This window comes from Apus apus, chromosome 1, assembly GCF_020740795.1.
Source record: "Apus apus isolate bApuApu2 chromosome 1, bApuApu2.pri.cur, whole genome shotgun sequence".
Taxonomy (NCBI): Eukaryota; Metazoa; Chordata; class Aves; order Apodiformes; family Apodidae; genus Apus; species Apus apus.
This window is the reverse complement of record NC_067282.1, coordinates 194,991,351-195,017,367: the sequence shown is the minus strand read 5'-3', so window position 1 is coordinate 195,017,367 and position 26,017 is coordinate 194,991,351. Positions and strand designations below refer to the sequence as shown.

At 38.1% G+C, this 26,017-nt stretch overlaps 1 protein-coding gene across 9 annotated transcripts in view; it reads right to left on the bottom strand.

The window, feature by feature from the left end:
- Positions 1–7,056: 7,056 nt before the first annotated feature.
- Positions 7,057–26,017, bottom strand: part of CD36 (CD36 molecule) — a 38,988-nt gene continuing 20,027 nt past the window's right edge. For all 9 annotated transcript variants that reach the window (XM_051608223.1, XM_051608228.1, XM_051608225.1 and 6 more), the window contains exons 3-14: positions 24,557–24,717; positions 22,186–22,330; positions 19,299–19,478; positions 19,058–19,149; positions 18,568–18,614; positions 16,211–16,280; positions 14,350–14,537; positions 13,432–13,550; positions 11,335–11,408; positions 10,592–10,646; positions 10,244–10,408; positions 7,057–9,520 (exon numbers count right to left, since the gene is read on the bottom strand). In XM_051608223.1, the coding sequence (XP_051464183.1) occupies positions 10,244–10,408; positions 10,592–10,646; positions 11,335–11,408; positions 13,432–13,550; positions 14,350–14,537; positions 16,211–16,280; positions 18,568–18,614; positions 19,058–19,149; positions 19,299–19,478; positions 22,186–22,330; positions 24,557–24,717 (1,296 nt within the window). In that variant the 3' untranslated portion in view covers positions 7,057–9,520. The remainder of the gene's footprint in view (positions 9,521–10,243; positions 10,409–10,591; positions 10,647–11,334; positions 11,409–13,431; positions 13,551–14,349; positions 14,538–16,210; positions 16,281–18,567; positions 18,615–19,057; positions 19,150–19,298; positions 19,479–22,185; positions 22,331–24,556; positions 24,718–26,017) is intronic.

The following is a 26,017-nucleotide window of genomic DNA, read 5'->3' as shown; positions in this document are numbered from 1 at the left end:
TCCTGGAAAAAGATGTGATCAAACCCAACAAAACCTTATTTTTCCTTCTTTGATGATATCTTCAATTTCAAAGTTACTAAATTTCAGTGGGACTCAAAATTTCTTATCTCTTCCCTGAATTCTATCAATGCTAAAAAGTTATTTCAAATAATTATTTTTTAAAAATTCTTCTGAGGAAAACCCATTTTCAACAAATAATTTTTAATAGCCTTCTCACATAATGTTTATATTTTTAATATTTTAGTTTTAAAATATGATCATATAAAGAAAAGCATCATACTTTTTTATAAGTTTGATTTTCTAAATGAACGATAGTCTGCTATCCAATCTTAATAACTCCAGGAAGTATATATTTGTTGTGATTAAAGTAACCAATGGATACATGCTTTACAGAATACATAAATACATATACATAAATAATGGAAACAGGTGTACAGTGGTCTAACCATACTTCCAGCTAGACCTGACCTACCTGTCATCTAACTTTCAAAACCAACTTGTTGAGGTGCTGTTTCTCAGCAGGGTTTGCACTATTGGTTTGACAATTTGGATCAGAAATGGCTCATATCCTGCTCACTCAGTAAATCCTACAGAACACCCTGTAGTAACATTTTTAAAGTACGAAGTCAAATTGTTAGATTGCATGATTTTTTTTGTTTGTTTCTGTCATTCAGGGCTGCTGTCATAGGCACCCTGTTAATCAGATATTGCTCTTACTGGTGCAAATATATCAGCATACACCTGTCTAGTCACCATCAGTATAATATTTGTGTTCATCCCAGATACAAAAAATGGAAGCATAACTTCCTTTCTCTACAATCAAAATATGTCCTGCAATAACTGTGGTTTATCAGTTCATGGTTAGAGCCTCGATTTACAATGGAAAATCTGGGAAGGACTCTGTAACCATATTTAAGCAAGTATTGCACATACAAAACCACACTGATACATACAGAACCATGAATAGGCATGTCAGCATTGTAAGTAAAATTGAGATCAAATGCTCAAGCAAGTCGTGGTCAGACATCCTCACAGCCACAGGAAGCATGGAGAACCTGAGTTTTCTGAATGGAGAATGAGGATATTAAAAAGGAGGAGTCTTGGAAAGTAAGAGTTGTTGCTCTGTTGTTATGATAAGAAGCTGAGCTGGGTTTGCATGGGGGTCTTGCATATTTTCTTGTATTCTTCATGGTTTTCTGAGCCCGCACCAGGCCCTGCAGCAACTGGCAAACAGCAAGCAGAGCATCTTCTATGTTGTTCACAGGCCTGAGAATATGTGGTCACTCCCAGTTGAATTATTTTACCATTTTTTCAGAAGCTGAAACACAACTTTGTAAAAAAACATTCTCTAGAATAATTATATGTGTGGAAGCCACACATTAACATGTATGAATGAGTTAGGTAGCTGTTGCAGCACTACCAAGCAGTGTAAGAAGGTGTGCAATGCTTATTTTATGCTTCAGGTTACTGTGAAAAGAGGCCTCTGCTGAAGTCTCACAACATCCAAGTGTACCCACCCAAACCCCTGTGCAGGGTGAACTGCCTCGGGCAGATTTGGAGAATTTGGGAATATCAGTCTAGATATTTTATTGCCATCTAGTGAGCATTGCAGAAACTGCGTGGCCAAGCCTGGAAGTTAAGATGCACAGCACTAAACATGGATAAAAGGAGGGTTTTCAAAAATGTTCAGTTGGAAGGTTATTATGTAGTAACAGAAAAGCAGCAGGAAGCTTCTGGAAACTCTTAGTAGAAATCTTGTCTCATCCTTCCTTTTCTAAAGTAGGAAGGATCAACATTGTGAGGGGAAAGCAAGAAAACTTTGAAGCTATCACCCCTTAGCTATAAATAAGATAACTTGGGAGAGAACTGGGTACCTAACATGGGAATATGCAAAGGCCAGCTGTCTCACAGGAGCTCTGCCAAAGCTAGCCAAAAAATCTTTGAGGCTAGTCTCCCACATGACTTCTGTGGCCTCCTGTACTGATTACCTCTCTTTCTGCCTTTTTTTCATCACAGTAACTGTGTTAAAGAGCCCAGTCCTGAAAAATGCAGCTACAGAAAGAGCTTATAAAGTGCAAGACTCCCATACAACATTCTCTGAGACATTTGAGACATGCATGAGGGATAAGTAGTATGATATGGACTCTAGGGAAGCCCCAGGCCTTCCTAAACTAGCTATGAATAAAAAAATTAAATGTCTTGAGATATATTACATTTATACAGTTAGGCAATTGAGACTGCTCACAGCACTCCTGCTTTCCCTGGTTTGCCTCTATATGTTTATGGCACAGAACTGTAACTTTGCAGGATATCAGCAAGGAACAGTTTGGGGGCTTGTGGGCAACAAACTCAGTAGCCAGATGAAGTTACTGGTGCTCAATCTGTGCAATGCCCAGGTCCTGCTGTGTTCAGCTTTGTAATCCTTCTTGTGGAGCACTGCAGCCTGCCGTTCACTCTATAGCCACCTGCCTGCACACCTCTACCTCTATCTGCAGCTGTTCTCCCTGTCCTGGTCTTCCATAGTGCTCTTACCCACATTGCCTTGCATGGGGACACTTAGAAATTGATGTCGCATTTGTTCACATGGGTTTTGTCAAAAGTGATTGCCATCACCATGTGAGTCACTCTTCTTTCTTCCCTCTACATATCATTTCCCACTTCATAATTTTTACTTTAAAGCCATATATTAGGGAGCAAACAAGGGCATAGTAGATAAGAGTTGTTTAGACAGTCAACACTTCCCAGCACAAGGCTCAGCAGTCAATTAAAGGTGCGAATTAGAAGTGTTCCTGATTGAAGCATGTGCCAGACAACCCTATTAGCATAATGTGGGAGGGAGAGAAAACAATGACCAAATCAATACTTAACTGCAGTTACTTTGAAAATGGTATTTGCAGGCAATGCTTCACTGGATGCCCTGAAGAGGACACTTCTCTAGAGGGACCCCTGTCACTTCTCATCCAGGTTGACCACTTGGGAACGCATTCTTTTTCTTTTTTTTTTTTTTGTCCCTTCTGTCTTTTCCCCTTCCTTCCCTTGTATATTTGCTTGGGGTTTTTTTGGCCCAAAGGGAAGAGTTACTGTTACAGTTGCTGTATGCCATGAGTTACAGACCCCACTAGTAATTTTTTCTGCCTGTAAACCTGTTTCATCATCCTTTGTGCAACAGTGAAAACTTTTGGTCTTTTTCAGACGAAGACCAAATAGGTGAATTTAACCACTTGTCAAATATTTAAACATTCATATAACCATTTAACAGGTCTCAGCTCAGATCTGATAGATTAGAGATAGCTGCTTAAACTGTCTGCTAGAACAGAGAGTTTGAAATACAAAGCTGAATGCATTAGTTTAAGGTAGTACCACCAGGATTGGTTTATAGTCTTGTTTTTGACTTGTTCTGTCTCAGTTAAATGTGATAATTTTAATAAGATTTAATTTTCAGCTGTTAGTGAATAAACAGAAATTAGATATTACTGAACAACAGCTATCCCCTGCTAGCTGAGAGGCTTTGGCTTGGTGTGATCTGCTCTTCACCACTGCAGCCAGAGCCATTGACTACTCACCTGTTCCTGAAGCCATGAAGCACAGACTGCAGGACTGGCACTCTTAGCAGATGACTTTGAGGTAAATACACTTGAAAGTTTTCCATGGGGGTATAAGGCATTACCATGCTAAACCATCTGTGCAGACTTGCCTTTCCTTATCTTTATGTAAAACCTGGCCAGAGTTCAGGGACTTCCAACCTCTTCACTCTGATATTTCAAACAGCAGCCCCTTTGGGGTCAAAGCAGCATTAAACAGAAGTACTTAAATGTGTGGAAAGTGCCGTGATGCCAAAGGGGTGCTTGGCCCCAGGATGGAATTTACGTGAAACACAGGGTAAAATCCGTCTCTCCATCTGGATTTATAAAAGCTGACATGCTAAGAAATAGATCATCTAAGCTCCAAAGAGTGATCCATCTTCCTCCTTCCTTAATGAGAAGATGCATTTAGCACTTGTGTTACAGTTTCTGCACCTCACCAGAAGAAGAGATCAATACTTCTGGTCCTTGATTTTTTGAGTACTTCTAGTTTTAACACATTAAGAATTAAAACCAGTATAAAATGAGTCTTCTGTCTCTCAACCAGGATCCAAAGTAGAGCCAAGACCCCCATAATCTTTGTGCATTAGCAACCATCTTCCTCTAGGACTTTAGCTTCATTTGAATGGCCTGAATAATAGCATACTCTCTTCCTCTGAATTAGTGTAATCTAAATAGATTCACATAAAAATCAGAGCTTCTGGAACCAACACATTCCACATTAATTGATTATTACTGTTAGAAACATTGTTCACATCTATCAGATATAGCTTCAGGATTATACTAAGTGCCAAATAATCTTATGCAGGAGAGATGCATGTACATCCATCCAGCAAAGTGCGTGATGCTCCTGGGTGCCCAGGGAAGTCTCTGCTCCCTGGAAGATTACAGAATCACAGAATCACAGGATTTTTTTAGTTGGAAGGGACCTTAAAGATCATCGAGTTCCAGCTCCCCTGCATGGGCAGGGACACCTCCCACTAGAACAGGCTGATCAGAGCCCCATCCAACCTGCCCTTGAACACCTCCAGGGATGGAGCCCCCACAACATCTCTGGGCAGCCTGTCTCACCACCCTTATGCTGAAGAATTTACACCTGATCTCTAACCTAAATCTCTCTTCTTTCAGCTTAAAAACATTACCTCTTGTCCTCTCACTGCAAGCCCCTGTAAAAAGACCCTCCCCAGCTTTCCTCTAGGCCCCATTCAGGTACTGGAAGGCCACTATGAAGTTCCCCTGGAGCCTTCTCTTTTTCAGATTGAACAACCCCACCTCCCTCACCTGTCCTCATAAGAGAGGTGCTCCAGCCCTCGGACCATTTTCGTGGCCCTTCTCTGGACACGTTTCAACAGATCCACATCTTTCTTGTGCTGGGGGCACCAGAGCTGGCAGCTGTAATAGATTTCCTGAATTAACCTCTTGCCTGCACTGACTTTTAATTGAATTAAAGTATGTGCTTTACCAGAAATTCTTTCTTAGTGCTTTTTCCCATTGCTCAAAGGGAAAATATAAATAATTAAAGAGTCCTGGTTCCCCTTTTGTCATTGTTCTCTGTCAGTGTCAATCCATGAATGTCAACAATATTCTTCAATTTATCCTGCTGATGACAACTAGGCTGAGGTTGTCAAGGCTGCAAAATAAAATGCAGATGCTGCCACATCGCAGTCAGTGTGTGTGTGTGTGTGAATTAATTGTAGTGATAACTTCTGATTTCACAAGGCAGATCCAATGTTTGACCAGTGCAAATACAGTTACTCCTGTAGAGTGAATGCACAGAGGATATGCTTCCACACACGTTAAAAACACAGGAGATGTCTGGATGTATAAGACAGTAGCTAAAGGCTGCTGGATTTAGTTTCTAATCATGTTTTAGCTTCTATCGTGAAAGAATCAGCGGAGAATTTGACCTTTAGGAGCATCCATGTACGTGGGCTTTCCATTTGGAAAAGTTATGAAGAAATGTAAGGGCAAAAATGTGATTTTCACAGTCCTACATGCAAATATTCTAGTAAGGCTGAAATTGCAAATGTATTTAAGGTCCACCTAAACCTAAGTCACACAAAAAAAGGACACACACGGCTACATATAAGTCTTGATTTGCCCACAAATATTTGGTATTATGAGGGTGATGCTGGGCAAGAAACAGTCCTGAAAAATATGGGTGTGCCTGGTTACACCTAGCATGCATTTTGTAGAACACCGATTCATAGAAGTCAAGGGAATCCCTGGCTATAGCAAATAGCTCCAGAATACTAATGGGTATCAAAATTTCTGTCTTAGTGCTGCATCTGACAGTCATTGAGCAGACACTTAGGATGTGGTTTTTTTCTCACACTGCTTTTTAAGTGGTGTAGTTATTTCTGGTGGTGTCAACTGACAGAGGAAGCAACAATGAATTTTAGCCAGCATTATTTTTGACTGCCTGTGCTGAATTGAAGCAGGAGAGCTTGTGAAAAACTGTACGTCCTTTGGGTGGCGCCTATTGCAAAGCATCTGGTTTCTTTTCTCACACGGTATAGCTGAGAAAAACCCCAGCCTGGAGTTAGCTGGATGGGCTTTAAGACTCTGACTCCTTTGGGACTGCTGGGAGAAGGTGTTATCACAGAGCATCAGGGATATCTGGTATGCAAAGTGGGGCAGAAAACAGAAAAGTAGTAGCATCTATTTATAAATGCATTTTGTATTTGATAAGTGTGAGTCATTTGCCTCTTTGGTTTGGAGTTTCATATGACTACTGAAAAAAAAAAAAAAAGCTGTAAACTTATTTTATTAGTTATTATATTTAATTTTTTTTAAATACTGTTGATGTGTACACTAATTAAAAAAAACAAGTCCTTGCTTAGTCACACAGTTAAAACACAGAAAACACCAATTTTCTTTCTTTTTCAGGGTGTAGCAGCATGTTTACATTACCTTAACAGACACTAGTAGGCTAAGTGGGAAGAACAGGTTTTAAGAAATGCTTTGAAGGCATAATTAGAGATCAAGAGCTGGCACACCTGCTTGGGGATGGAAGTATGTGAGCTGTTAGATCTTGGCTCAGATCTGATTTTCACCCATAAGGACCTGGGATGTGTGGGGAACATGAAGCACAAGCACAGCCAGGCTCTCCACCCACCTGACTTATTAGGCCAGCAGAGTCAGCAAAGTGCTGGATGTGCACTCAAAGGGGTAGAAAGCATGTCTCTTTCTGTGCTTGTTTCTGAGGCTGTTTTAGAATTGCTTCAGTTTAGACATGCTAGTGCTCAGCTCTGCCCACGAAGTCTCCTCCTTTGTGCAAACAAAGCATACATGTCACTGGTATCTACAATATATCATGCAGCAACATGAAACATGATACACAGTTCTAAGCAGCTGTGATGCACCAGAGTGCAATGACATAACAAGTTTAGCCATAAGCTCACTTATTCATCAGTTTATAAAATCAATCTCTAGGAAAAGAAAATACACCCCAAATATCAAGAAAAACAAAGGATTTCGTTATCCAACACAGAAGACTTTATTTACAATTACAGAAGAACATCTCAGGAAGAAGCATTTGAGCTTTATTTTATTTGTATTGAGATCATTAGCATTTCTAATAAAAGTTTATCCTGCACTGTTTGAACAAACGTAAATACTTAACATTAGCCATAATAACATGAATTAAAAATAACTGTAACCAATGCTTTGGACAAAAAAACTACTAATGATCATTCAAGTGCAGTCTAGGTGCTGAACATAGTTTAAATGTCCAAAATTGCATAGAGTTCAATGAGGTTATACATATGAACAAAAGTATTTATGTGCATGCAAAACTTGGCCCTGAGACATTTAAAATCATGGCCTGACTTTCTGGATCGCTGCTGCTGGAGCAGCACATGGCACCAAACAACACTAGTAGAGCAAACACTGACTTGCTGACAATGGCTTGAAGCCAAAGAAAATGAAGCTGAAATGCTAGCTCCTCAAAAATGACAGGAACATTGCTGCTGTTACTGTGGTGAAAAGATCTCACTTTCAGCTTCTGGCACAAAAGACTAGTTTTATTAGAAAAAAACTTGGTGTCAGATCTTGAAGCACAGCAGGGATGTACGTATTTCAGAGGAGAAGGTGACTTAATTACTTTAGTGGTCCAGGCCATAGGGCTCTAGGGATGACTTCAATTGTGTCAACTCTCCCCAAATTAACATGACAACAGAGCATCACATATGACAGCAGCAGTAATGTAGAGATGAGAGAAAGGTGTTATTTTTCCCTGACTAGCAAGCACTGTTAATACTCAAACGCATTGGCTCTCTAAGTGAGAGCAGAGCTTCCCTCGAGTGCCACGTTTCTTTCACATCTTCTGCCTTGTTACATTTCCAGTTCATGGCTGGAAAAAGAGAGTGTGGCCTTGTACTACATAGACCTTGCCCTCAAGAATCTCTTGGAATTTCTGTAATTTATCAGCTCTGTTGATAGCTATATAACTTTGTCCACAAAGAACATGGATTTAAAACAATGGCATTTTAGTCTATAAGATTTTCCCCTTTATTTCCAAAGGGTGAAAACACTTTACTACAGATACCTGGAGAAAGATATTGTCCTTTACTAGCAAGATAAGTCTGGTTTAAAGTCCACTGTAGCACTACTTCCAAGCACCAGGTTATTACAGGCTGGCCATTTTTTATCTTTCCTTTTCTCTGCAACTATTATTTAAGGGAGCAAGAGATCCAAGAAGAAATCTTAAACAATGCTGATCTTAGGCCATCTTTCTGAATCCAGTGAGTCCGTGGGAAAAGGAGAGACCCCCACGACACTCAATTATCTGCCCCATTGACTCTCATTTCTAAGATATGGCGTTCAGATCAAATGAAAAAGTAAACCATTTATGCAGATGGCAGTGTTTGCTGCCTGTCTACACACTGATGCACCTCATTAAACAATGGTTGAACAAATTGCCTTGTGGGAGATGGTTTATTAGTTAATAATTGGGGCTACCTGTTTTCATTTATATTCTTCTACAGCAAGGAAGTGGAACTCTTGATTTTTGATCAAAATAATTATCTCAGTCCTTTCTGTGTCTGGACATATTCTGAAATATGTCACCTAAAGGTGACATATGAGATCATTCCCTGAGGGAAGCTTTGGGCAAAGTGGAGTTAGGGCAAAGCAGAGGCTGATGTTCAAGCAACAGCCAGAAAGAAAGCACACAGAAGGCAGAGTAAGAGCTGTTGAGCAAGGTGGGAATTAGCAGGTAGCTCAGATTGATAAATAGCCGTGGAGACAAATTTTTATGAGCTCCATAAACATATGAATGACTGTGTCTATGAGCCATCTCCATATAAAATGTATAAACCACATATTTTAGTAGGTATTTTATTAACTTCATGTATTACAGTTAGTAACTTTACATAATAAACTTCACGTTCAACACAATTCACATCCCTGAATAGAGGACAGAGAGCAGTTCTGTTGCAGCAGCTTCCATTCCTTGAAGGAACAGAAAGAAAAATTGAAATGAGAGCATCTAGAGCACAGCATGAGCTCAATGGTGTTGTCATTCCCAGCCTGTGCTCAGAGACAGAGGGTCAGCAAACAGCTTTCACTTGTCTTGCAAATCCCAGAAGAAAAAAGTAGCAAGTTGCATAAATGGCAGAAGGTGATCTAAAATCCAACTGCACCTCCTCTTCAGTCTGCTTGAATGTAATTTAAAACTTGTAACGAGGTTCAAATAATGATTTATTTGAAAGCATAGTTTCCATGGCAGCCTCTTTAGTGATGTCAGAAGTGTGGACCTTCAGAAACATCATCTTATTTGGGTTAGTGAGTTGGTCTTCTCAAAATGGACAAGCATATTGAATTCCATAGCATGTGGGCTGACCGTGCCTTAAATCATATCTTTCGTCTCTGAATTTTAACTGCTGCTTGGCAGAAATTTCAATTAAACATTGACTACTTCTGAAGTCTTTTGTTACCTGTAATTAAATAAAATCAGAATTCAGCATGTGATGAGGTAAGTCTTTGTCTTGAAAACAACTCTTCACTACAGCATACTTTTGACCATAACATCATGTCTTTGCCCTTCTTTTAAATCACTACAAAAATGTGTGTTTCCCTAGATACCAGTGCATTAATTGACCACTTGGTTATTCTACTCATGATGAGAGTGGATTTATAGTCTTTGTGTGCTAGGTATGTTCAGGAGATGTTTAGACTGACATGAAAGTGGTGCATGACTCTGAGAAAGAAGTGAGAAATCCTATTCAACACTCAATAAAAATGTAATTTACAGTGGATTCTCTGAGCCAGACAGGGTTATGTCCTGGATGAGCACAGGAATCTGAACATATGTGGCCTCTGTCCCAGAGAAGTACTAGAAGGCATTTAAGAACAGTTTAGCAGTCTTGGATTAAATGTCTATTTTCAGAAACTCACAACAATCATGCTGTGTTTTGGAATTACAAAAATGTTGGTCTTCTGATATAGTTCCCAATACCCTCTCCCGAGTGTGTTAAGAGCATCCTGAAAGGTTAAGGCTGGAAGAAAACTTGAAAACATTAGGTAAATTTCCTGGATTATTTCCCACAGAACAACTGCTAAACGTATCACCACTCAGAAAATAAGAACAGGTAATGATTCTGAACTTCTTGAACCCCTGAGGAAAAGTTAAAGCTGAAGACTGAGTCATTAGTACTTACTTATTTTGATTTCTTTGATACACATATGAAGAAGGAACCCATGAAAGTGATGAATAGCACAGAACCTGTGATCATTAACACCATCTGCAGCATACCCAGCAGCTGGACAGGACCCACGACTTTCTTTCTGAACATTTCTGCTTTCTCATCCCCAATAACAGCAGACTGAAACAGTGCAAGAAAAATGTGGGTGAAAGGTAAATACGCAAGCCTTCACTTGCTGATTATATTCTAGGAGTTTGCAGATCACAGCATAAGTTTTATTGCCCAATTTCAGGACACCAAGACTGAAAAAGCTAGGACTTCAGGGCTTTTTAAACAGTGAAAACAAACAGAAAATATACTAACCTCATTTAGCCAAAGAATGGGAAAAACATAAGGTTTTTTAACTTTTGATAAAGCTCTGAAATGAGAAAAAAAGTAAGTACAGCATGTTAACTTTAGTTTGGTGAATAAGCACGGTCTACTTAAAAATTTTTCTTCTCCTCTAACTACATTTCCACCTTCAAGATGTACCTTTTTAGTTCTGGACTAGAAAAATAATAATAAAATAAAAAAGCCAGATGTATGGGATCCCAAAATGCACATCTGTATATGTACATTTAGGCCAATGAAGAGAAAAGAAACAGCTAGAGACCTGTCAACTTTTATGATAAAATCTACCTAGCAAAAGGGCACACATAAACTCTCTTTCTCATTTGATTTATTACAGAAAATACACTTTGCCTTCTAGTTCTTCCTCATGGTCCCCATTTGGGTTTTGTAATAACATTATTTGTATGAACGTGTTGCCTGCTAAGCTTCTATGAGGAAACCAAATGTGTGTAAAAAGACTTGGGCTGTGCCTTGTTCAAGAATGCTTGCTCTTTTCCTGAAATTTATGTTCTCTGAAAAATCTTGACTGAAACTTTTGTAGATGAAAAACCTTTGGAAAAGTATTTTCATTCCTTCTTTTCCCAGCCATTTCTCCTGACATTCTAATAGATCAATCAGCCCTCTTGGAAAAAAAAAAAAAAAAAGAAAAAAAAAAAAAAAGAAAAAAAAAAAGAAAAAAAAAGTATTTAAAAACAAAATAATTAAGTAGTACTTACTCAATTTTTGGTGCAGGTCTCACAAGGAGATTTACTTGCAGCCTTTTTGCAAACTGTAGTGTAAAACCAGTGGTCTAAACCCAGAAAAATAAAACATGTTAATTAATCTTTTTTTTTTTTTAAATTGAATGCATAATCCTAGAATACGGACTGTGTCAAAAAGCACCTTGGTACTATTTTATCCTTCTGTTTTGAAGGATTCAGTTTTTATGAAATTTTAATATTTCTAAGGGTCTCTCATTTAGCAGAGAACTTCTGATTTTGTGTCTTCACCACAGGTGCTTTTGTAATTCGCAAACAAAACAAGGCTGAAAAAAAAGGTTAAAAATACTGAATCAATTATCATAGAATAATAGAATGGTTTGAGTTGGAAGGGCCCTAAAGATCACCTAGTTCCAACCCTCCTGCATGGGCAGGGACACCTCCCACTAGATAAGGTTGCTCAGAGCCTCATCCAACCTGTCCTTGAACTCTTCCAGGGATGGGGCTTCCACAGCTTCTCTGGGCAACCCGTGCCAGTGTCTCACCACCCTCACAGAAAATAATTTACTTCTAATCCAGATCTACCCTCTTCTAGTTTTGATCCATTACCCCTGGTCCTCTCACTACAAACCCTTGTAAAATGACCCCCCTGCTTTCCTGTAGCCCCTTCAGATACTGGAAGGCCACTTCCTGAGCCTTTTCTTCAAACTGAACAGCTCCAAATCCCTCAGCCAGTCTTCATAGCAGAGGTGCTCCAGCCCTCTGATCATCTTTGTGGCCCTTCTCTGCACTTACTCCAGGAGCTCAATGTCCTTCTTATGTTCTGGGCTCCAGAATTGGACCCAGTACTCTAGGTGGGGTCTAACAAGAGAGGAACAGAGGGAGAGAATCACCTCCCTTGACCTGCTGGCCACACTTCTTTTGATGCAGCCCAGGACACGGTTGGCTTTCTGGGCTTTGAGCACAGATTGCCAGCTCATGTTGGGCTGCTCATCAACCAATTCCCCCAAGTCCTCCTCCAGGCTGTTCTCAGTGTGTTCTCCACCCGACCTGTAATTGTGCTTGTGATTGCCTTGACCCAGGTATGAAATATTTAATATAAAAATATGTTTTAGGGTATTTTTCTAGCAGAAATTAGTGGAATTTTATTTTTCAGTAAAAAGAATGTTTTTCATAGGGTCGAAAACAAATGTTGTATGTCAGAACAAACATATCAAAACAAAGGTCAGATCTTTTCTTCATCTCCTCCTTTTCCCCTCTGTCATCCAGAAAGCAAGACAGAGTGTGATTCTTAAAAACTTCATATCTTATTTATGAAAGTCTGGTTGATTCCAAATAAAGTGAAACAAAGATTTAACTTACATCTCCTCATTGGAGATACATAACATAGCAGTCAAATTATATGACTAAAAGCATTTTAGTGAGAAATCTCGAATTTTATCTTTTCATTCAGATTAGGAGTAAAATAAAATTTTGGAACCTTATAATATCTTAAACAATTCAGAAGACTTTGGTAAATACACTTAAAGGTAGGAATCTGGTCACTGGAACAGAAGTAGAGGTGAAATTGAAGGCAATCAAAATTAGAGCGGTCATTGGAGCTCTGTTGGACAACCATAGTCAAAAAAATACATTAGATCTGCCCTGGACTAGTCTGTTTAGACTTCCAGCAGTTTTCTTGGAAATAAACTGATCTGTATTTATTTAATTACAACTGTTATAATAATTACACAAAAATGGCTAATTATAGAAATTGGCAAAAAAAAAAGAAGTATAGAGGGAACAGAAGAATTTTTATAGAAAAGAATTTTCTCAAAGTACTTGAAGGTCACAGAAAAGCTATAGCATACTTCAAAGTTTGCAGCATCTATCTAATACCACATTCCCACTAAGGAAAAATCAAAACTTATTTTCTAAACTTTGAAGGTTAGAATGACTCAAAATTCTGCTCTAAACTTCTGCTAAAATGTAACATCTGTGTGAGGAGACCTTGCAAAAGCAGGCATGAAAATATTTTATCTTCTGCTCATTGTTCTGGTAAAGGGCTCACTCTACTAAAACTAAATTTAAACATCACAAGTTTACTGAGTTACAATTATTAACTGTTGTACTTACAGGCTCTATATCTAGAAAAGTCTCATGCTCCTGCTCATTTGGGCTCAGTCCTTCAACATCATGCAATATAGAATCACTTGCATGAAGGAAATGTGGAAGAGAGATAAATACTGGTCTTCCTATTTGAAACAAAACAAACCAAAACAAAGATCACTTGAATCATTAAGCCCTGTTTCAGTGCTCATATTCTGAAGTAGTTTTCCATACAAACAGTTTTTTTACATAGACACAAAATCCTGATTAAAATATTAATAGTCCCCCTCCCCTACCAAAGAAAAAAAAATGTGATTCTACAAAAAAAAATTGCAGGGTGGAATAAATTGTAAATTGTAGTTACCAATCCTACTTGTCTGTGGATCTTGCAGTGCTCCCAGTTTCATGTTGAGGTAAGGACCTGACTGACACTCATCCCCTTCACCTTCATGATCTTCTTTAGTAGAATGCAAGACTAAGGGGAACCCATGCTATCCACTCTACACCAAATGCAGACTCTGTATATAATTATTTTATTAAACTGATGCTAAACTAATCCAGTAGTGTCTCTCAGTGTCTGCATGTGCATACAGTTGTACGTACACACACATGCACACAGTGTGTGTGAATTATCACAAACAGAATGACTGTGACTATCTCTGGCTTATAGTGGCCCCTCCTTTCCTTTCTATGTATGCATTCCTGCAGTTTCACTATACAATCTGTAGCATCATAATTTTGCATGGCTCTATACAAAATACAGAAATACTATAGTCCTCATTTTGGGAAATGAGGCTGCAGAAACTGGAAGGGTCTCTCAATCTGTGAAAGAATTCACAAGACAAACACAAATGGCCTGGATCTTAGAGTAACACCTCAGCTACAGGACACACACTTTCTCCCCAGGTAAACAGCTTGTTTGGTAGTAACATGTCTCTACTATACCTGCTTTGCAGGCACTTATGTCTAGGACTCCAGCTAACGTGCAGTTCTGTGATATGACTTCATCTGTACAGAAGCAGTAATTGTCTCGAACTTCAGTGGGTGATGCAAATGCTTCACGAGGAACTGCGAAACGATAGAGTGAGATGCCCTTCACATTCTGCTTGCCCTGGAAAACTCCATAGATCGATCTGAATAAAAGAAGATTTACATGTTTCAGTCATTTGTATTAAAAATCTGGATTCATGGCAATACTCTTTAGGGATCCCCCAACCACTTCTCTCTTAAAAGAAACAAGTACTCCAGGGAGCCAATGTCCAGGCTCTCTTCACACTGTTCAGAAGTTTGTTGGGGTGTTGCTCGGTAATGGAGAATATCCCACACTTTCACGAGAAGGATGTTCAGGCTCAGAGGTGAGCACAAAAATAAAAAAAACTAGTGATAAACAATATACACAAATCTAACAAATTAATGAAGAGCGCTTTTCCCTACACATCTCTGTACCTCCTGTTACTATTAAATTTTTGAACATTTTTAGACTACATTAGAGATACTTATTAACGTAAATCAGCTCTGCTATAGGTTTTGCTGACTTGATGATACTAATCTGAGCTTTATGATGCTGGCAACATTCTGCATGTAACCTTATTCCATTGCATATTAATCAGAATCTTCTATTTGCTGTTACATTATCAGCTGATAGGGAGATATGGTTGTTACACCATAATGTAGCCAGGCAACAGCACAGTATTGCAGCCAAAGAACAGGGTTCTGGATTTTGCAACATGGACAGAACCACCTGCCATTACCCCATTTCTGCATGACCTTTGGGCAATTTGTATTGTCCCTCTTCATCATTCATTAATTGTGAGACTTAAAATGGCCAGCAGGATCTTTCAAACTGTGTGCAATCAATCCCAAGCATTTGATCGTTTCTCCTCTGCATAAAATTCCCTTTTCTGTGACTTGTGAAATGTCTTAGAGTTTGGGGATACAATTACTTCACAAAAACAAACAAACAAAAAGAACAACCAAAAACAACCAAACAAAAAGCCACAAAACTTTAACTTCATGTAGAAACACTGACATTTAAAAACAGTCTGCAAAGTAAATGGTCCACTTTAAACCTGGTTAAAAGGAAACAGCTGTTTCCAGGCAGCAAAATAAATAAAAGGGGTCAAGCGTCCCAAAGTAAATATGCTGTGATGCACTTTAAATCTTTTAACATTTCCTTCAGTGATCCCACTGGAGAACTCAGGGACACTGGACAGCCACAGCAGAAGCAGGCTGAAAAGCCATTAGCATGAGATGCATTAAGTAGTTTTGTTTGTTTGTAAGTACATAAAAATAAAATACGTAAAATTATCCTGTGAGAAAAAAATTTGGGGTATCTAGTGGAAGACCTGAACTCCTGCTCAGCAGAGATGATGTTCCAGAAATGCCAAAGATGAGCCTAGCTGTCCCCTGCTTTACCTGTTTCCCTCTCAGACCAAATTAGGCAGGTTATAGGATGTGGATCCTGAGATAAGAAGAAGTTCAAGACTTGGAACCCTGTGCCCATCAATGTCTTTCATAGATCTGTAACAGCTCACAACAGTGTCAGATATTCCTGATTATACATCTGTAACTGGCTGAATTGAAATACACCATAAATACCTTTCTACTTGACATAAATAAAAGTGGAAGAATCAGGGTCTGAATCACGAACAGAGCTCATCCATTTATATGTGTTTAGCTGAAACATTTATATTGAACTGTCTCAGAAACCTGAGCCCAAGCAGAGCCCCTACAACTGCCCTCTGAAACCATAGAGCACTGGAGTGGCACATGCAGGGTGTGTCACACCAGGAAGGGACCTGCCTACCTGCAGATGTCGGAGGAGAAGAAGCGCAGTACCTGATTCTTCTTAACAAATGGTGGGAATGATGCCCCATCTGTGAATAAAATAAAATAAGAGCTTGAAAGCAATTCCACTTAGAGGGCATTATACTCAGCTGTTACTTTCCTATAAAGCTGTGGAAAAGATAAACAAAATGAGTAGTTTATGGGAAAAGATATATGTGTTATTGTACAATAACAGGCACACTACAGATAAGGTTATATTGTGTTTGAAAGTCAGCCAAATTCTGGCAGCTTTTTTTCTTTTTTTTTTTTTTTTTTCACCCACAGATGTGAAATTGTATGATCAGGCCCATTAAAGAAGAGGATACAAAACCCAGTTTCTGCTTATTACAAATCCCAATACCTGTTGCCACATCTTGAAGGGTTATGCAGTCTTAAGACCTAAACCTTTCTAGAGATGCTTGGTCTACCTGCAGTTATGGCACTCAGAACTTATAAGAAACACATATTTAGACTTCAACATTGCCTCTTTAACAATCAGTGCTAAACCTTTTTCCACCAAAGATTGCTCAAGCAGACATCATAAACTGAGATCCTCTCTAGCTAAAGGAAAGAAGCACTTCTAGGGCACAACTCATCTTACTCCACGGCAGATGTCCAAAATAGGCCAGAGGAATAGCACTTTGGTGATGCCTTTTTCTCCACTAGCTATGAAAAGAACACAGAGAGTTCAGATGCATATTTCTACACTGCAAGCATCCAGAGTTAAGCAAGAGGACCCTGCCATATTCCCAAAGAAGGTGTTGCAACAAAATTTTAACCAGCACATTCGTTACTTCTTGCTACAATTTCTTTTTAGTTTCTTAGTAATAAGCAGTCACAACCAAGGCACTGAAAAAATCTGTGATATCATTTAATCTAGTTGGCAAGAGTGAGAAAGCCAAATTACATGCTGTGACTTGCCCACTGCTGACAGAAGCACTTTTATTAAAAGAAGATCCAAGATCATGGTAGACGCACACTTGATTTCTAAATCTTGGCAGTCTCAGAGAGTTTGCAAACATGGGCTCATTTCAAACCCAGAAAAGAATACTGCTTAATATTTTTACCTAGATATTTACTTATTCTCTACATGCTGCACTTTGGTGTGAAAGCTTCCAAGATAAGAAGGAATTTCCACACTTAATTGTATGACTTTGTAAACCTTTTACTTCTCTAAACACACTGTCTCTCCTGAGCAGTTGCACTGAATGCTTTTGTAAATTCTGTGATAACCTTTGCTAACAAGAAAAGACTCCACATTTTTACTGTTCTGGAGCACTAGTCTAGTTAGCTGAGTATGTTTATTCTATCGGCTGTGGAAGAAGAAAAACCATAACACTGACCCTGGGAAAAAAGGTGTAAGGCTCCATAAGAAAGAAGAAAAGTCCCAGAACCAAATAAAATATTGCCTCTTCTAAAATTAATTACATAGTTTTTAAAGGAACTAATCTTTTCTCATTCATAGACTGTTAGAAAGTCAGATTATTGTGATTTATATGAAATACTTCAAAATAACTTGCCACATACAAGGAAAATTAACTATACCAGGTAAAGCAGCACATAAAAGGAAAAAAACACAACACAACAAAATCAACCAACCCATAAACCTGCCTGTTTTGATCCTTGCTCACTGAACGCCTGTCTGCAAAAGCCTCCATCATGACATTTGCCAGCCTCAGCTCCACAGATTCTGCTGTCCTCATAGCAACATTAGCACTCATCAAGTATCACCTTCAACAAGTTTTCATGTGCATTACAAATGCAAATTCAAAAATATACGTTCTTAGTTGATTCATCCCAAACTGCATTACTTTTCTTCTTCATCCCTTTTCACCTGTTAGAGGCCTTCACACCACTTGTCAGAGAATCTTGTCCCTTGCCACTTTAATTTATTTTCATATCTCAGTAAAAATTATTTATGTTCATTCCTGTGCATTTAATTTTGGGGTTTTTTTAACAGTGTAAATGGATGTGCATTATTGGAATGAAAAGATAATTTTCAATGGCTGAAGCAATCAAAAAATTATCTTAGTTATATTGTACCATAAAGATAATTAGTAGAAAAAGATAGATGGATTCTGTTCTTCTGTCTATTCCACACCTACTCAAACTAAAGAGGGTGTGTGTATACGTATATACAAAATAATGGACAATAACATATAATAGATGCAAACGTATCCATGTATAGTAGTAATATTATGTATACATTCTGATTTGTATAGACATTTAATACACAGAATATAGAACTCTCAAAATTCCAGGGAATTAAATTAAACATTGTATCTCTTAAAATATCAATCAATCTGCTGATTTTTTAGAAAGCTTGAATAGGCTTACCTGTGCCATTGACCATATCACAGTGACCTTCCCAGTATGAAAGATTCCTTTAAGATAAAAAATTTTAAAAAAATCAGGTTGCATGTTGCATATTATACCATGTAATCCACTTAATTACCTGTATTGCTAAATATAACTGCTCCAGTATAAGCCTGACCCATTAGCAAAGTCAGAAGATAGAGATATTCAGTGATTTATTCAGATAAACTATATGACACATTGGAACAGGATAAAAGGGATCTAGCTACTAAAGTATGCAAAGCCGAAGTAACTACTTGTATCAAAGAATCAATAATTGTCTTCAATCTGAGCTCCAAAAAAAGTCATGAATAACTGAAAGAGACAGGTAGTTTTGTTAAGCCCAGGACTTGATCCAGCTTCCCTCAAATTATTGAAGGTTTTCCGTTTATCTATAGCTCTTAGTGAATCAAAACTTAAAAGTCATACCTTGAAAATACTTATGGTCTTTAATTATACAAAGCTATGATACCTTTTGTTTTTATAGCTTTCAATTATTGCTGTTTTTTTAATATCTTCTGTCCCAGTGTAAACTCTGTAAACTCCATCGAATGTTCCATTATACTGTAACAGACACAAGAAGTAGGAATTACAGTTAAAAGTACAGAACCAGGTTGTAGCATTGTCACATTTTGCTTTCTCACAGTAGCTGCCTTAATTTTTATTCACAGAATGATATCTGAAGGTTCTGTCTCCTCATTTGTTTCACTTACCGGATAGAAGACTCCCAGAACTGGGTCCAAAGGGAAGGGGACCTTGTTTAAGAAGGGATCTTTGTATCCCCACAGTAGTTCTTTCACTGTTCTGTTCTGCAGCAATTGTGACTTAGAAGATTTAATCCAAGAATTTAATAGTAGTTGTATAAAAGTGTTTGTATACAAGGAAGGTGCAGCCTACAACAACAATAGAATTATAGTTTAGCATAAAATTCTGCATGTGCTTTGGATTAAAAACACAGAGACTGACTGCAAGAAATCTCTGGCAAAGCCTGTTTCCAGAGTTTCAGCCCACTGTAGGTTAAGTTTCTACTTAAAACTGACACTCCTTAACAAAACAATTACTGGTGATACTACACAAAGACAAACAATTCAGCTTTACTGCTGATCATCCCCAGTCACAGAATCACAGAAGAGCTGAGGTTGGAAGGGACCTCTGGAGGTCATCTGGTCCAACAACTCGCACAAGCAGGGCCATCAAGAGTGGCCTAAGACCACGTCCAGATGGCTTTTGAATATCTCCAAGGAATAATCTTTAATCTCTATCTGTATAACATGGGTTGTTCCACTTTTGGTTTTCTAGCTCTCTCCTTTCATCTCCATATGTCATATACTTCAGATTAATTTGCACTAAAACATGTAAGTAAAAATATACAAGCCTTGTTACTCACTGACTTAGATACCTGGCTAAGATTTGCTGTTACACTAGCAGCGACATAACTCTATCCTGCAAAAACTGACCAAGTGCTGAATATCCTTTATTTCTTTACCTAGAATGAATACATCTTTGCAATTAACAAGTCCTCCTTTCTGAACAGCTTTAAGTATAATAAATAATGGATAACTTCTCCTAATTCAATAAATAATAATGTAGATTTACCAGCAGTAGGTGTATCCCAGAGGCATAAACACTAAGTCTAGTCCCTAAAGGCACTCAATACCTTGTGGAAAGCAAACAGAAATTATCTATGTTGGCCTGTCCGGTGAAGCAGGAAATTGTAACCATTTTGGTAAGTAATTCTGTGTAAAAACAAGCAATTGTCTTAGAGCAAGTGCTCAGCTCTTTAATAGACCATCTTTTTACAGTTAGTGCTACAGGGGTAGCAATGGAAGAGTCTCTTTTGCTCTCACTTCCTGCCATCTTCAGCCCCACGAGTCTTTCTCTCTTGTCTGAAATTGAAAATGGAGTAAGAAGAAAACATGGATAGAACAAGATTATAAGATGCAGATGTGTGTTCAGTCTCCTCAGAATTAAGAGAGCGTGAAAAACATCTCTCTGAAATCCCTTGTGAGTATTTTGATGACAAGGTTATGATATAAAAGGTAGGCTCTACTGGATTGGAGTCAGTACTGGTGAATGAGATAGGAAGAGTCTCTCTGGGAATGAAGTCTTATACCAGTTTGTTTCTGAACAGCAAAATGAACTTTGGATGCTCTGTTCCCATCTCCCCTGAAACAGATGCTTCCAGGCATGAGCCTATGCTTAGCTCCATAAACAGCTATGTGGTGCTAAGTGTGGAAGATGAACAGTACCAGCTAATACTATGACATGAAGGACTCTGAGTACAGGAAACAATAGCAGCTTTCCAAGAAACGTGCTGGCCTAAATTAAGGCATGGCCAGAATATATGGGGTCTCAATAATGTAATATGCCATTATTTATTAGTTCTTTTCTCCCCAGAGAAAAGAAGGCTCAGGCAGACTTGGTCACAATATTCCAGTACTTAAAGAGCTGCTAGAAAGAGGATGGAAGCTCTTTTTCACAAGAGTTGACATGGAAAAAAGAAGGGATAATGGATAAAAGTTGCACCAGGACAGGTTTCATCTTGATAGAAGAAAAAAATGTTTTACAGTGAGAACAGTCAATTAGAACAGTCAGAGTGTCATAGAGTCCCCATAACTGGAGGTTTTCAAGGTGCCTAGGCTTCTAGGATATCTCATCGTGGCTCCCTTTCTCAGAAAAGCTTGGATCAGATGATCTTTTGAGGTCCCTTCTAACATGGATTCTTTGATGATTCTGTGATTGATTCTGTGATTCTATATTGTGTTAACACCATCATCTATTCACTCTGCCCCTAGCACCCACCCTCTCACAGTGATCCTGACACTCACACACACAGACACCACAGAGTCAGTATAAGACGATCAAGCAACACAACCAAGGCTGAATGTAAATATGAAAACAGTAAACATCAGTGAAGGACAAACATTCTCAACCTGTGAAAATACAAGAATATCTGGACCAAAAAGGCTCTAGCACTGCTCTGGGTGGGAACCCCTGTGCTTTTCTTTGAAGGACCAAGGAGTCCTGGTAGGACAGGAGAGGTCAGGGGAAACTGTTGCAGTGGTGCTGAGGGGCACCATGGGGAATAAACACAGGGAGGCAGTGAAGTCATGCATGCGCCGTGGCTGAGATTTAATGCAGCCTCCCCTCTAAAGCAGGACTGAGGATGATATGGAAAGAGTATGACAAACCTGCCTTGTACTGTTCATGCTGTACCTCACACAGAAGGGGAATTCATCCACAAACTCTGGATTCATTCCCACATTAAAATTAACCAGGAGGATGCTTTTTGATACATCCCATCCAAACCAATGCCTTTGCTTCCATTGACAGGAACAAGTCAATTTCCAGTTACCATTAAGATTGTCCTGAGAATATAAGGAAACTTATATATATGCAATATGTCCTCAGAATTTTATATTTTTTTACAGTTATCCTAGCCTTGCTGACACTTGTGTCATCTGAGTTCACAGAGAGAAAACCTATCCATACCCCTAATCCTGCCACATCCCTTGACAGTTTCAGCATTACTAATGTTAAATTCTCCCCTATTTCCTCCAGTATCTTGATATTAAAAAGTGGTTTTGTTTCTTTACTTACAGCAACAGCAAGGTTGAGGCACGTGAATGTATCATTTTCTGACCCAACAGAGAGATCAGGTTCAAAACGAGCAACATTAGGCAGCATGTAGGATATTGTGCCATCAGAGTTATCCGTGATATTTTCTTTGGGTAAATATCTCACCCTTGAAATACAAAAAAGAAAATACAGAATCATATTTAAATTTGATTTTTGAGACAACAAATAACCATGCCTGACTGAAGTTTTTTTAAGTATTCATGAATATTTTTGTAGATGACTGTTGAACATTTTGTAACTGCTGAAAACATTCTAAACTTTTAATGTGAATGTATTTAATAATTCCATTTTCTGTAAAATATATTTCTTTTGGGAATAATCCCTTAGTGCCTAATGTGTTTGTTTTTTTCTTGGTACAAAAATGAAAACAAAAATTTCCTCTTTTTTATTTTTATTTCAATAATGGATCATATCTATTTTTATATTTAGTTTTAAATTAATTATGTTTTGTCCTTTTTTCTTTCTATGCTTTCTCACCCATTCATTTGTATAGAAGAGGATGACTCAGAATGGTTAATAAATATTCTTAAGTTTTAATCTGATAGGCCAATGTTAAAACAAAACAGATTATAGGTTAAATCTATAATGGAAAACACTTGGTTAACATTTAATTTGTATGTTGAGATTTATATGAAATCTTTCAGCTCCCCTGAGATTCTCATAAGCCTCACAAGGTTGCTCAATCAGCAGATCTCTAAGGTACTAATCTCTGATCTGTTGCAGTTCTAGCTACAGGTCAACTCTGCAAGTTCCCATTCTCTTGCTGACCCCTCTGTGGGGGCAGGTTCTAGCAAGTATAATATGACTTCGTTTATGCTTTGGGTCTACGAATTTGTCTTAGCTCCATCCCAGAAGGGATCTCCATGATACTCCATCAGATCTTCCAGCCTGGACTTGGAGACACCTAAAGGTTCAGAGAGCATTTCCCCATGGTACAGACATGGCCATGGCAGGAGGGCCTTACCCCAAAAGCAATTGGGTCTTCGCTTCTCAAGATTGGTTTGTGTACATGCAATTTTAATTAATAGATTAATGTGTAGAACAACTACCTGAAACTTGGGAGATATTTCTTCTGATTATGTTACTTCCAATTGGAAACAAAATACCTAAAACGTTTCCCAACAGAATTGCGGGAGCAGTTGCATTTTCAAGGCCAATTGTTCTACATTTTAAAAACTAATTAAATATTTAAAGGGAGATTAAGAGAGAGAGACTCAGTATCACAATGATCCAGGTAGACCAAATATCATAGGTAAGCATGACTACAGAAGTGAGAAGAGCTATAACCATCATTTCTTACATTGTGTCATCTAGGCTTCTGGCAGAGATTAGTCCCTGAGAAAACGGGCACCATCACCACCACTAGAATAAACCATTTCTGTTTTGTGGGAATTAATGTTCTGCAGTATTTCAATTCATCCTTTGCATTGTTTCAATTAAGCTTCTGCAGCATTTCAATTAATCCTATGCATTATTTCTTAACTGGTTAGTTTCCTGATTCCTATGTAACCATTTCCTTTGTCATCCCAGGTACTTTATGAATCAAGAGCTCTCTGCTTCTTATGAGAAACATCTTATGAGATGTCGGCATCATAGCATCTCAGTTGTAGATACTGCAAAGCAAAATATCTTGCAAATATAATATCCATCTGCAAAGATATCATGAAAGAAATATTCTATCATTTTAGGGAAGCAGTTTCATAGCAGGGGTGACAGTAACAGCTGGATGTTGGACTTAATGACTCAGGAAGCATGTCAACCTCACATTTAAAATTAAGCAAATTATTAAAAGCTTCCCTGAATGGGACTAGACTGCTACATCTAGGCCCAAGCTAGTAGTTTCAGAAAAAGGAATGCTTTTCAGAGAAAAAATTGAAAAGTGAAAAGCTAGAGATTCATAATGAGTCTTAAAGGAGCAAAGAAAAAATATATTATTAAAATAAATGAGTGATACATGGGTGATAATCTCTTGGTTGTAGGGCATCTGGCATATTTTTATATAAGTAAAATATTGGCAAAAACTGAACAGCAACAAACAACACATGCCTATGTGCTATAGTGGCAAACACCTGGCCAGTGAGCAATCATATTTCACAAAAGCAAACAGCTTCACACCCAATTACCTATTTCTACATGTGTTTACCCAATGTGAGACTCAATATAGAAAGTGTTTGTGATTGCTGGGTGTAACTGCAATTTGGCATTTTTGTTAAGTCTGATTAAAATACAATGCTGGAATCTAAAAAAATTACATTTTAAGCCAGTAGAACCTTATCTGACTTTAACAAAACTTCTGATATGACACGTCACACATTCAAGAGATTTTATTTACCTGTATGTGTAAGGTCCTCTTTGTTCAAGTTTTGGATGTGCTCCTTCTTCTAAGACCTCTGAAGGATTTTGCACATGGAAAATCCAAAATTCCCTGTAAACCGAACTTCCTGGCACAACCCAGTTGTCATAAGCAATGGTACCATTTACAATGACAGCTTCCTAAAAAGATAAAAATCAAAGCTAAAATTAATCATAAATAATGAGTGACAGGCTGCAATTTCTTTCCAGATGATTGCAGAAGATTCCCAAATAGAAAAACAAACAAACAAACAACAAAAACAGAACAGAACAAAACAAAACACCAAAAAACAAGCTATATATTATCATCAATATGAGGCATACAGCACACAATTTTGAGCAACATTTGAAGGCTCTCTGACATTCTTGCTCTATGAGAGCAAAAGTGATTCCCTCTAAATAACTTGACCACAAAGCTGATATAATTGCTACTGTAGCCAGTAGCAAAACTTTCCTACTGCTGAGGTCAGGCATTGCTTTGATTCCCAAACACTTGCCAAATCCACTGATTATTTGTAAAAAGAAAATATTTGAATGACTGAATGATATCCAGCAGTTTTTAGAGTCCATAAAATACTTTTTATACATTTCCAAATAGCCCAAGGAGGTAATGAGTTACCTCTGAGCATTAGTCAGGTACTAAGTAATTTTGCACCCAAGGAGAACAAATGTTTTTGCAGAACAAAGCTTTCTTGCAGAACTGCTTTTTGCCAGAAATGTCTTGTCAGCAAAACTGAGAATTTCTGAGAAATATCTCTGGTTTTGACAACATTTCGTTAGAAAAGTTTCCCAGCTGTGGAGAGTGGCCTGTCTTCTCCACCCACAAAAGACTAAACTCCCAAGTCTTGGGAATGAGTTAAAATATGGCTCTAAGGACAAGACAGGACATTAGGAACCTCTCTGATGTAATCTACAGTTTTCTGCCTGTGGCACTCAGCTAGATTATGGTAAGTGTCTATACAGTCCTTGGGACTGTACAGTGAGAAGGAGAGTTTGGAGGTATGTTTCCTGTACTACCAGGGGAATGTCTGTTTTGCCCGGTCTACATTTTTATAGGATTTTCCCAAAGCCCTGGGTCAATGTAGCTTTTCCATTTGGTAGTAAAAAATTAGAAAAATATTTTCAATAAGAAGCAAACTGTAGGCTGTCTGGCTCCAACATTTAAAACACTTCTTTATTAAAGTTGTGCAATAGTAATTAGTTAATTTGCACAGCATACAGAGTCCCAGGAAGCAAAAGGCTGGAATCCCTCCAGGTAGCAAGAAAAGACATTTTTACTTACAAGTTGCTAGGAAACACAAAACAAAACAAAAGAAGAAACAAAACAAAACAAACACAAAATAAAAAATGAAAACAAACAAACAAACAAAAACACACCAAAAAACCACAACAAAAACCAAACCAAAACAAAAAAACCCACAAACAAAAAAAAAACCCACAA